General features: G+C 43.9%; 1 protein-coding gene across 3 annotated transcripts in view; it reads right to left on the reverse strand.

Moving 5' to 3' along the window:
- Positions 1-1730: 1730 nt before the first annotated feature.
- The window catches only part of LOC142579804 (scoloptoxin SSD43-like), a 54856-nt gene continuing 43290 nt past the window's right edge, over positions 1731-13296 (reverse strand). For all 3 annotated transcript variants that reach the window (XM_075690380.1, XM_075690378.1, XM_075690377.1), the window contains one exon: positions 1731-2672. In XM_075690380.1, the coding sequence (XP_075546495.1) occupies positions 2490-2672 (183 nt within the window). In that variant the 3' untranslated portion in view covers positions 1731-2489. The remainder of the gene's footprint in view (positions 2673-13296) is intronic.

Here is a 13296-nt window from a genome sequence, read left to right on the forward strand (position 1 = left end):
CCTGACATCTAGACTCCCATTCGTTGCCTCTCTGTTACAACTAAACCCAGCATTACCAACATTTTTTTTTTTGATAGCTTCGATTTCCCCCACTCTGCTTTTACCACTCGATTATCATCATCCCTGATTGGACGTTGCGAAGGCTGAGCTGCGCCTGCGTAAACGCTGCCAACGAAATTGGTTACTGTCACAAGAAAGGCAATTCTCTTTGCCGAAACCTCGGCTCAAGCGGCATCTCTTGTATCACCACTTTTGACCATTTCCGACCGCCATCATGCCGTAAACCTCTCTCTGTTTCAGTGCACTCTAAGAAGTTGGCTAACGGGCAGGTTTAATCCGAATCTGCCAAGATGCCCGTCAGCGTCATCCCTGAATTTATTTCTTGCTGCGAAGTCCTTCACCCTCTGATTTTTTTTTTTACTTCGTCTTCTTTCCTTAATACATGTGATCAATAAGGAGACCAAATTTACTACGTCAGCTTGTTTTTAAAACTACCGTAGTTTGCAGGACCACACTTTCTGTCTCCTGTGGAACAACTCGAAATTATAAGACTCGTCTAATAATGTGCCTGCAATTAGCTTGGAGATCTTGGCACGTGCACGTCTTGGTCCTCTTCCCGGGACCCGCGTTTCACGCGCTAGCAACCTCATGTTATCTTTTGGCGTAAGGCTCGAATCTATGATTTGGAACTTACCCAAATGCTACCTTTGATCCTATTTGTTGTGCATGTTCTCGCCGAACCCTGTGTAATCAGATTGTATATGCGACCCAAATAGTGTCGGACATAATGGAAGTTATGCGAGCCCCAGTGATTAGGCTAAAACCTTCGACGAGTCATGTATAAAACCCGACCCCACAGCCATCGTTGCCTGTGCTCGTCGCCAACCGTGTGCTTTGAGGGTCACTTTGCTTTTCTCGGCACAGGTTCTCGGAACATTATGAAGTCATGCTTTTGATATTGTCTTATCCTACGCCATCACGACAACGTCACACTATGTTACCTGCACGTGGGTTTTCCAATCTTTCAGCGCCCTCCAACGATACACGAGTACTTAAATGCCAGCGCATAATTCAGGCAGGTGCATAGTGAGACTAAAGCAGCATTTAGTGAGGACGTGAATGGAGCAAATATGTTAGGAAAATAGATTTAGACCTGGGTCTAGGAGTACTGAGCATCAGGTATAAGTTGTATATTGTTTTTGTTGTAAAATGATTACCACTAGGCATGCGCTGTCCCAGTATGTGCATGTTATTATAAAGACTAATGAACACCATTGCATTTAGAACTCGGTTTCTGTGTTTGGTCTGAACTGTTGTAGCCTGCCCCACAAACATGCCTTGTTTTTTCTTTGCAAGGAAATTTTAACAAAGACACATATCCTTTCTGCTTCTGAATCTAGCCATATTTTAGACTATCAGCGAGTGACAAGGCAAGAGTGTCGAATGAAGTAAGTCTGTCACTACCAGCTTGCGGACTCGAACTTCGGGAGTTTTGTTCCCTAGAAAAAATGTGTGGTGAAAAGACATGAGCTCCAAATCAATGGCAAGGATCTGTCCCGAGTGGGCGCCGCCCAGTCATCTTCAGTGATTCGTTCGCATGCCCGGTAGTGCAAAAGTGGAACTGGAAAAGGCATTGTGTATCCTCGATATGAAGCTGTGCGTCTAATTTACGAATACTGTTTAAGACTGTAAGCTAAGAGTACATATATACGAAAATTAACAAGGAGCACTGTACAATCATGATCACATTTACTTCAAAAACACATGAATAGAACATTATGAAACAGTAGCTGTATAACCTGTGCCTTCATTTGCTGTGTTTGCACCAGATTCTGCACAATATGTTCTACTTATTTGTAGTAGGCAGTCTGCTAGGTACCTTTCTGCCATGACTACTGTGAGTACAATAAGGAATCTTGGACCGGTTGTAATCTTGTTAGTCCCAGATTGTAAGGTGAGCATTATTTCAATACCCGGCATAACATTCTGATAAGAACCATTTGACACAAGCATGCGCTACAGCTTTTTGAACAACGTTACCCGACGTACAAGCTTTTTACGTTGGCTAGCTGATATACCAGTCACTTGTTGACTTGGTACTTCACCTGATCGGATTGCGTGAGACCTACAAGAAATGTTCCATCGCGTGGCTGAGGCGCAGTCTTTATTCAGTGAAGGATGTGGGTTAGTCAAGCACGGAATGATTGTGCCTATTGAATGACGCTGTGAATGTCATAGGCGTTGATCTTTCGCACCAGTCGTATAACCAAGTCCTTGGGCAGATGGCAGTTTCTGGTCTCTTCCTGAGCAGAATCGCAGTGTTGAACCATGCTTGCAATCTCGCACACACCAAAGTGCAGAGCGACGAGCAATATTTAAATATTTTTTGATGATTTGAATACAGGTCACAAAAACCAGCAAGAAAGTGAATACGCCTAACTCTAGGAGCGTCAGGTGCCCGGTGTGGTTTTCATTTGTGCCATTACTCGCTAAATTGCGGAGGGCTCTCGAGCAGAGTTGGCTGACGCGGCAGTTGCCCAGCGCACGTAAAGCAATCCAAATGCAACTGCCGCAGTGGCAAATATGCCCAGGAGGAAGAACGCCAGTATCCCCCACGGTGAACCGCCACCGCTGTCCGATCCGCTCAAGCCATCCGAGTCTCCGGGCGTGTACTGCAGAAAGAAATACACAAGTTCTTTATTTAGGCATTGCACCCTCAAGAATTTGCGATGAGCAATAAGCCAAGTTTGCGACGCGACATAATAAAAAGCTAAAGAATAGGCAAGGCGCTTATTGGCTGTCCTGTGTGGTATTACATGTGAAAATACGTCTCAAACTGTAGTTTTGAACTTCTTGACGATGTTAGCAGCAATCCGTAATTATGAAACCTTTTGTACGTATATAAGTAACACCCATTTAGAGGGCGCAAGTTCAGCGTCAACTGGGTAATGACTGGTGGGTTCCAGCCTTCTATTTGTGCCGTTTCATACCTATTTATGGGAGGTGCATTGGGACATTCTTGGCATATGAATAATAAAATCAATAATTGCAATGACGACAAACAGGAAACAATTGATGTACCACGATATAAATGGAAAGCACATTATTTTTGAAATTACTGTGTTTCTATGGCCTCAGCTCAAAAGACAAGATTGGCTTCTAGGCATCACTAGAATAAAATGTCGTCGAATAGCTAAATAAAACAACAGAGAGCACAAACGCACGAACTAAAACATAGAGGTTCAGGCTGCGAAGTTTCCCATACTCACCACTTTGGTGACCTAAAAAAGAAGAAAAGTAAATATGACATTTACAATTGAAATAGTACGGGTCGTACCCAGTGGCGTAGCTAGGTCGTCTGGCACCCGGGGCCCATGGGTCTTCTGTCACCCCCCTCCCCGGGTGTAGCTGGTGGAAAGAGGGGTGTCTTCAGACGCATATGACACCCCCCCCCCTCTCTGGCCCCTTGCACCCGGGGCCCACGGCCCCCCGGCCCCCCCTGTTGCTACGCCACTGGTCGTACCACAACTGGGGATGTAATATATTACTTTTCTCAATCAATTCTACACAACGAAGGCGGTCCTTTTAGTCTCTGGCTTTAAGGGCGCAACTCTTGAGCGCCCGTTCCTTCGTTGGGTGTTGGCGTCGGCGTACCTCGGCGGCGTCGGCGTAACCGAGCGAACCAGCAGAGCGAAGGATGAAACAGCGAACGCGGAGTGCAGCGGGGAATGAAAAAGAAATCACTGCCCTTTCCAGTCGGTAAAGATGGTCGAGTAGCGACGCTGTGTTAGTTACACCGAGTGTTACACCGTGCAAGTCAAACTCCGCGAGCAGTCTATATTGTAAATCTTTTGTTTCATCATTCTTTCACGTCATTTTCGCTTTTGCGGTAGGTAGCTTCTTCCCCAGGAGTACGCAGTACTCGTGGTCTTCCCACAGTTGTGGCTTGTTTGGAATGGGGTGAACCAATAATTCAAAGCTCTGCATTTTGGGCAGAAGACCCACCACTGATGATGCGCGCGTGGCAATCTCTTTGACGATTGGTTTGATCGGTTTGACCGGCACTTGCTAGTGCAAGAAGTGCCGGCAGCCAGAAGTGCCGGCACTGTTCGTTGGCCGCAGACCGCCATCATAACATTTGTTTCTTACACAGCAGGGTCGTATCAATTGTCGATAAATTCGATGCCGATCTGGCTCGATGGCTGAAAATGCACCGTGTGACAACCGTATAAGTTTCGCGTATAAGATAGCATTCTCACAGGGGGGAAAGGGGTCACTCCAACCCCTTTCTTCCTGTTCAACTCTTCCTTTCCGTTCTCCCTTGGTCACGTGGCCCCTTTCTTAACGAAGTCCGACAACGACGTTACAGGGTCTGCATAAGCAGCTTTGCTGTAAAAGAGATCCCCCGCCACCGCGAGAGCTCTCTTTGTTCTCCCACGGGCGAGAGCCAAGAAAGCGCAAGAAGGAAAGCTGAAGAGGACGCTACAGCGAAAGCCTGAGGCGGAAAACGGAGGAAGAGTGGAGGGCAGGCGGTCTGCGCATGCGTCTAATTGCCGGCGGCCACGGTATCCCCAGCACGACCTACTGGAACTCCAGACCTGCACAGATCTCCGGTTTCTATGGGAGCCACTTGCGCCCACTCTCGTTCAACCATTGGCTGTTGGTGTCGCTTTCATAACCTGTTCGTCTGCTACTCTACGGTTGACTGGAGCGGCGTTGTAGTTAGGACGGCGGCAGTTGTGTTATGACGAACTGCTTGGACAGTTGATGAGTTTTGCGAACAGAGTGATGTCACAAGGCTTTGATCGGTCACTTGGCTCCAAAAGTTGACGGCCCAAACCTAAATATTGTCCGACCGTGTAATCCGTGGCTCTCTAAAATAGCGTTAGATAGCCGCTCCTATGGCCTTTTTCAGGCAGTAGCAAACCGCACAGATCATGCAGATTCTTATAAATCACATTGTTTATAAAGTTCGCAAAGCACACAACAGTTTTATTGTATACGTTGTAAAATTCGCTTCTGCGCTCTTTAGAAACTTGAAACCACGGTGATGTTCAACGACAGAACGATTACCACTCATTTGATCTCTTACAAGTTGTACGTGAATGCGTCGTGAGTTCATAAAGTGAATTACGCACACAGTTTCACTGCGTACGTGTCTTTCGCACCGCCGTTATGCGCCGCCGGACCACGCAGAAAAGCTAGCTTTACAGTTTTATAAGAGTTCCGTGACACAATTTAAGGCCTGCAGTGCAGCACATTTTAAAGCACTGGAATCGCTTTTGCAAGCTTTCTACTGAGCTAGACATCCAACGACGTTAAAAATAAGATATTCTCACCTTTCCTCTAAACAGAATCGATCAACCTCTTGCACATATCGGGCGCAAGGCTTACTCGTGAATACTTTTACCATATCATCTGCCTTTCACTACGGCACACAGCAGTGAATCATAATGTCATCTACGACATCGGGCTATCTGTAATCGACTCAAGAAAGCTAGATTATCCTATAGATCCTTTAAAACAATTTTTTCAGTCTCTTACGGAGGCTAGGAAAGGGAAATTTATGCCGTCGATCTAGCTATGTAGCTGCCAGCTATGCTCGTTGTTTACATGTCTTGAACGGCTCCTCCTCCTCTAGTTTCCCTATTCAAACGCAAAGCATTCGCAAATTTCTGTTTTCTTTTTATATTCGTGAATTTATTCATTTACCGTCAATGCAAGCGCTTTGTGCCTACCGAAATGGCAGCACGAGCGCTGAACAGATCGCCGAAGCAGGCGACAGCGAACAGGTTATAACTAGCGCCACTCTGCTCGTACGCTCTGTCCCCAGCGGCAAAAGGGCTGAACTAGACCAGGCGTGCTGGAGCAGGGAGATCTGTGCCGGTGTGAGGTTCAGTAGGTCGTGATCCGCAGCTGCGTGGGCGATCTCATATATGCTTTTCCGAAGAGGGGGGGAGGGGCGGCAGGCTGGCGTGAGGTAGAGCGGGATACGGTCGTCCGCGGCGTCAGCGGCTCAAGGCCGTCCGCGGTCCCAGCGTGTGTGGCAGGGATCACTGCTCCTACGAGGGGCGATGGCGAGCGGCTACCAGTAAACCTCGATGTCACCCTCCCTTGAGTATTGACGCCGCTGACACTGGTGTCACGATTTCCCAACGATGTAGGACCGCTCCCGTCGTTGGTGGTACCAAAGTGGGTAAAAAAAATCGTAGTGCCACGCAAGACGGGCTGTGCGGCCACGATGACTACAATATAGCGCCAGGGTAGCGCACGTCGTCTCTATGGAAACAAAGCGCTGCGTAAGCAAAGCTCTGCCTGCGGAGGCCGCCGTGAATCGCGTCCACGTGTCCCCCATGCGATGCCTCTCGCTATCTCCCGATTAGGGAGGCAGTAGCGCCACACTTCACTCCAATTGCAATGTGCCGCTCGAGATAGATTCTCCGCGCCAGCTAGGCTACTCACAGCGTTCTCTTCCTAATGTAAACCGTGTACCTATACAGTCATTATACAAAATATTAACACGCGAAACGAAAACGCGTATAGAGCAGCGGTCAAATTTTGCATTAAGGATAATAAAGTTTCTTTTTCTTCTTTAATAATGTTTCTTCTTTTTCTTGCATTAAGGAGTACCGTAATTGTCGGTAATCTTTTCTTATAAGCATTAGGAAGGTCACAAACAACTTGCTGCTGAAATACTGAAGCGATAAGTATCAGCAGTCATTGATTTAAAGGCAGAACATTTGTTGACTTATGTGCAAACACCAAATCGAACTAAACAGGAGCACGCGTGTTTCCGTGGTTTAGTGTTCGTCCATGTGTCAACAAGTGCGCTGTCATTAGGTTACAACTCAGTCTGAACAAGCCTGGCCCATATATAAATGCCTGACTAAGCTACAAAGTAACTACTGTGACATCACCTAGTAGGAAGTGGGTTGAGTGAGCTCCTGAACAACGCTTTCCAATGTGTGAACTGCTGGTGATAGCGGCAGGTAGATCCCTTTGAAATGTACTGATTTGCTTGTATCAAAAAAAAGTACACGCTGCTCAATAAAGTACATGATTAAAGCAATCCTTGTTAAAAATATTAACATTTTTGCAGCTTTCTGCCTCGGTAAGAATATTAATGAGATAATATGTAAACGTATTTGGCCTCGTTCTAAAAGGAACCTTCAGAAGGCTGATAAAGGAGTGCGGGGGGCGGAGCATAGTAAATTTGGTATTTATAAATGCGGTGGCGTAGTGGAAAAGCTTGAGGCACATTTATACAGATCATGGTGACAGCGCAACTACGAAAATTTTGCTATCGCAGAAAAAAAATGTACAAGTTGAAGGCAGCCAAGGTAGAAACTCTTCAGCGCTTGCCCGTCCCCTAGTTCTCCTTCCGCTTGTTCTCTACCATCACTTTCTCTCTCTCTTCGTCGTTGTCACCATTCGCGCTATGTTTTCTTTACATGCCAACATACCTGTTCCCTATAGTCCGAACGGAACGAACCACTTCAGATCAACGTCATTGGTTCAAATATTCTCTGCAGCACCAGTGGACTGAAGCGATTGTAGCCATTGGAATCGAAACACTGCACTCGTTGTTCCATTACTTTTCTAAGCCTTGCAATTGCAATGTCATCGGCTATCCGTAGAAAAATGTATTCGACGTGTAAACGTGTATTTGTGAGTGTCCTTGCCCGGTCGCTGTACGATGGAAAGCGATAACAGGATTAAAAGAAACTCCGCGTCTTCATAGTTTTCTTAGATTTGTAACTTGGATGTGCCTGTTAATTTTTTCTTGGTATGCCCTATTTTACTTACTGGAGTGATGAAGCCGTTTAGCAAAAGGACTGGGCGAGCTTTCTGACACTGAATTTACAAGCGCTGCATTTCTCCTCAAGACACCGACATCAACCTCAATTTATCAGTGTGCATCAGTGAAGTAAGGACAGCCTAACTTTCTAACCCTACAGAAAATCTGAGGAAATGTTTGACATTTACAAATGCGCATCTGTTCTCGCACAAAAGATATAGTGAGTCGTTTACCTTATCATGATTAAACAAGGGCTACATGTTGAATTCCTTAAGGCAAAATCAACAACTCTGCTACGGACGCGCTGCCAAAATTAGCCGTCAAATATGCTATTCTGTTCTTGCAACGTACCTCGGTTGTAGGTTCCACCCTGGTCATATTATCATGTTGAGGTTGCTTTTCGTCCCTCTGTAAGGTGACCTTTTCGTTCGTCTGTAACGTTATTCCGCGTGCACACGCTGAATGATTTATGACGAGCACTAGGCCTTCACAGTGAAGTCTACAAGCGTACCTCTTAGCTACAGTTACAAGGACAAGTGAAGGAGACACTTGGTTCGAGTGCCAGTGCGTGTCAGTGACAAGAGGAATTGCGTTCAATAAATGCAATCATAAGAAAGGTCATCACGAAACGCATAAGACAAAACAGAGGCGTCCCGTTCCCTTTGTCTCCCTTACTTTCTCACGAAAAACACTACCATAATAGTCGTAACTGGAGAGACGTCGTCATTATCCCAGTTTTGCATGTCCAATATCAGCCGCAGTAGCAGCCGAACGTGAGAATTCAGCACCTTAACAGGATCCCATTTTCCGCAGGTTTCTAATAAATCTTAAGCGTGAACAATACGCTTTCGCGTACAGGTTCTTACGCACGGGTCCACATGGTCCCACGGTCCAAAGTCACACGCATCCCTCATTACGGACAATCTCTAGCGTACCTAACTCCATGCTTCCGTGAGCGTAGTCCGTTGCACTGACAAAGGCTAAATGACGGAATGTGATCAATAAAAGTGATCAATAAATTTTGTTATTATAAAGCAACATTTAAGTACAATAAGGTGCCAGATCGTAAATTCTGCAAGCCTATTCTTATGGAGCGGATATTTCACAAGAAGCCCACAGTAGGAACTCTACACTATTCCACACGAATACGGCTGCCAGAGAAATACGCCAAACGAGAAATGGACTTTTGAAATGCGCTGCGGAAGAGCAAGCTGCGCACTTCAAGAGTACATTTATCGTTTTGGAGTATTTCTCTGGCAGCCTTATTCGTTTAATTTTAATATATGGCGTTTCATCGAAGCAGTATATTACATTTACCGTATGGTGATACGATTGCGTAAACAGTCCATTGTGTACGCGTCATTGGCGTTGGATTTCCGTAAAATAATAGTGTTTCATTCATTTTCTACAATTTCTTCACTAGCGGCATGTTTATCTAACATTTGTACTAATACTTGCGAGAACATCAAGACTAACATTGCTTAACACAGATACCAGCACAAGTGTGCAACCGCGGATTCCTTTTTTCCCCTTTTTAGCGTCATTTCGCATTTTTTGTATCCAAGGAGAAGGATATAGTAGAACAGTGCTGAAGCTGCATTCTGCACAATCGTTGAATACGATTCGCTAAATAAGCTTCACAATTTTAGCAATCTGTAGTAGAAATACAGATGGTATAGCAGCTAATATTATTCACCGATTTTGTTTCGCGGATACGTGTAAGCAACGCCCCTGCCCATCGTATCTCGAAGTTGGCCTAATAAATCTTCGGTCAACCAAAACAAAGGGAAAGAATGGAAAACAGGATAACATTCTTTCGCACTAGCCCATTCGCTAGGGTCGTGTGGTCCTTGTCTCTGTTTGCTCTCTTTCCTTCAGGCGGCAAATGTATATCGTTGGTATAGCTCCTAGAATTAAATGCACAAATTCCAAATTTCGCGGTAGTTCCGCTAGATTAAAGCCGTAGTGGCCCTCAAATGGGACAGATGGTTTCGCATTTCCAATAGGGTTCGAAATATTCTAATAGCGCTAGAAGGCTCTCGTTAGTTAACTGTCTAGCCACGTTTTGTATGAACTACACTCTTAAAAAAAAGGTAGTCGCAAGCGACTCTTTTCGGGGTGTATCTGCTCGTCGCACATATGATGACCTTTTGGGTGGTAACCCGTACTCTCATGAAAATACAGTGCAGGCGACTCCCTCACAGTACCGGTGACTCTCTCCCGCAAGACCTACTGAGCTGTATGTATTACTCCCAAAGCAGGAGTTGATGCGAGTACCTCAGTGGTCTATGCAAGTACCCCTTGGTAGTCAGCGATACCCCTTTGGAATGGCAACAATGACCCTTCCTAGGGTAGTCATCTGAAGACTCACAATGGTGGTGTACATGACTACCATGGCAAGAGTTGGTTAAACTACCTTTTGGGTGGTAACACGTACTCTCTTGGAGACACAGTGTGGTCGACTCCCTCAGTACCGGTGACTCTCCCGCAAGAACTACTGAGGTGTATGTATTACCCCCAAAGCAGGAGCTGATGTGACTACCTCAGTGGTCCATGCAAGTACCCCTTGGTAGTCAGTGGTACCCTTTGGAATGGCAACAATGACCCTTCCTAGGGTAGTCATTTGAAGACTCACAATGGTGGTGTACATGATTACCATCACAAGAGTTGGTGAAACTACCTCCTGGTACTTAACCAGACCCCTTGTAGCAACTGCTGTGACCTCTGCCTGGGTAGTGAATAGACTATCTCTACACTAAGATGGAAGCTCACAACATAATAGATTTTAGTTTGCATGTGCAACAAATGCGTAGTTATTCAGCCACCATTATATGTTATGATAAACTGCAATACTATAAACAACTAAAAAAACACTGAGCACATAACACTACATTGAGTGAAACACCAAGAGCAAATATTTCGCTACTATCACTGTATTAACCTCAAATGCATCAATGGACTATACCTGGCAAAAACAGAAGACAACAGTCTGATTTGCTAAATTGGAATCAATGGCCAACCTTGAGAAACATTATGCTTCAGTTTACAAAGCATACTAAACAGCTGCAATATGTCCAAACTTATGAGGTAATTTAGCATTTCAGGCATTTGAAAAAGGATTTAATCCTTTGCCATGACAAAGGACTCATTTATTTCAATATGCCATGGAGGCATACATGGACAGAGGAATTAAATTTCAATATTGATATTAAGCGACAAATTTACAATCTCACCAAATCAAAGCAATCATACAGCATTGATGCTAATGGAAGAAAAGAAATATGCCTAAAGGCCAGATAAATGCAAAACCGGACATTATAAATAGCGCCAGTTCAATATCCTCGTGGTGCCAGCATAGTAAGTACATCCCATAATGTTTCAAAAGTGCAACTTCTTGGCCATCATTTCATCCAATTTGTCAAAAAAGACTATTGTCTCACCTCCTAAATGTTTCCATTAGCACTGCCTCCATGTTTGCGTCAAATGCTGCCTGCTCCGGTTAAGATCTGAAAGAACAGCACAACTGTTAAAACTTTGTAAACATTTTATTCAATAAGAACATGAACACATTACAGTAACCTTTGGCAAGAGCACATATAGTAATCACAAGGAACACTTATTTCTTATAAGCAGAGAATCCAGTTTACAGCAGGAAGAGAGGAGCCAGAGAATAGCTATAATGCATCCGTAGATGTTCTCTTTGAACGAACCATAAATGGCCTTGCCATCAGGGCATATCAGAAGCCCACAAACGTGGATACACAATAGGCAGAACATATTTAAATAAGTATAAGAATATATGTATAAGTTCATTTTCCAGATTCAACTGGAGGGTAGGTTTTTGGCAAAAAGCTGCCTGCACAGCTTGACTGTCCAGAAAACCCCTACAAGCAGTAGCACAAGAGTGGTGCAGGAAATCTTCAACAGACACACATAGAATAGTCACATTCAATAAAGAGAAACATTCACTATTTATGCATACAGAGTCTATTAATCTTTGCACAAAATTTGAACAGTAAAATCGAAACGCTGAAATGGTCACGCATATGTTCAGAAATAATAAAAGTAATAACCAAGCAAACATGCAGCATCTACTAGCAAAGACATAAAATCACATTTCAACAAAATATTTCCGCAGCTCAGCTTTGGTATACCCTTTTGTATGTTTATACGTGTTTAGAACATGGGGCAGGTTATAAGACAACATTTGAAATTTATAATTAGCGCAAAAACATGGTATATTCCATGTATTAATAGGTCTTATGTGTATGTTAGCACGACACATGTCCAAAGATGCCCGAGTAGAATGAAAATTGGCAGTGGATGCCATTGAGAAATAAATTTTTTTGAACAACTTAAAGTTATACAAGTGATTGATGCGGACAGTGTTATGTGCTTCAAAAGCACACTTGGAGGTAGTTGTATTGTCAACATTAGCGATTATTCGAACAATTTTCTTTTGCAATACGAGAACATTATTTATGTTTGTTTTGGTCATTGTGGCCCATACTAAACTGCACATGTACATTGTACATGGCTTCACTTTGCTGTAAGTAATTTGAGACAACAGCTGTCTTCCAATAATGGGGCTCACTGCTGTGAACTTATAGCATAATGCCCTCCAATGTCACATTTTCACATGAAATCTACAGAATGTTTCTATTATACATGAATGAAATGCAAGCTGTGATTCTATAGGGGAATGGCACTGAGCTAATGCCTACTAAACAATCTGCGTAAGTGTGAATGACAGCATCATTAACAAGACTACCCTGCTGCTTTGCAAGGAGTCACTCCATCTCAGTAACATCAAAAGCGGGTTGCGCTCATCACGGAGATGAGACAAAGTTCCAAATAAGGGCCAGAATTATGTAGTATTGTTTATTGGTCAAATAATGCTCACTATGTTCTGTCAAGTTAAAAATGCCACAGAAAACAGCTAATTATAATGGCCGCCGGCAACTCAGTGCTGTGACATACCACGTCTAGCGACTGCCTCATAACACATTATCCTTATGTAATACTCTAATGGCACTTTCCTTTTGCAGCAAGCAGTTAAAGTATTAAAGTACTGCAATGCACTTGCAAAGCAGTTATTTCCCCATAGTGGGATCAAGACCACATAATAAAAAGTACACCACAGGTACAGCATAGAAGTGTATTCTGCAGTACTGTATAAGTGCTGAAACTTCCTTCTTGGTACTGCTGAGTGATTTTCATGCTGCCTAGTTCCTGTTTCGTGGTCTCACAAAGATTATGGAATGATCAACACATTGTGACTAGAGTCGCTAAAGTTATACATTCACATTCATTGGAACCACTTTATTTGTTTAACCCTTTAATGAGCACGCATATAAATACAAAACAAATTATTTTATACCTAAATGTGCAAAAGACATTGAGAATAAGCATAATCAATGAAAATAAAGGATATTTTTTAGAAACTCCTTTAGTAGTATGGGGGAAGAAGTGGGCTTCTCCCCAAGCGACATATGGCT

This window comes from Dermacentor variabilis, chromosome 4, assembly GCF_050947875.1.
Source record: "Dermacentor variabilis isolate Ectoservices chromosome 4, ASM5094787v1, whole genome shotgun sequence".
NCBI lineage: Eukaryota > Metazoa > Arthropoda > Arachnida > Ixodida > Ixodidae > Dermacentor > Dermacentor variabilis.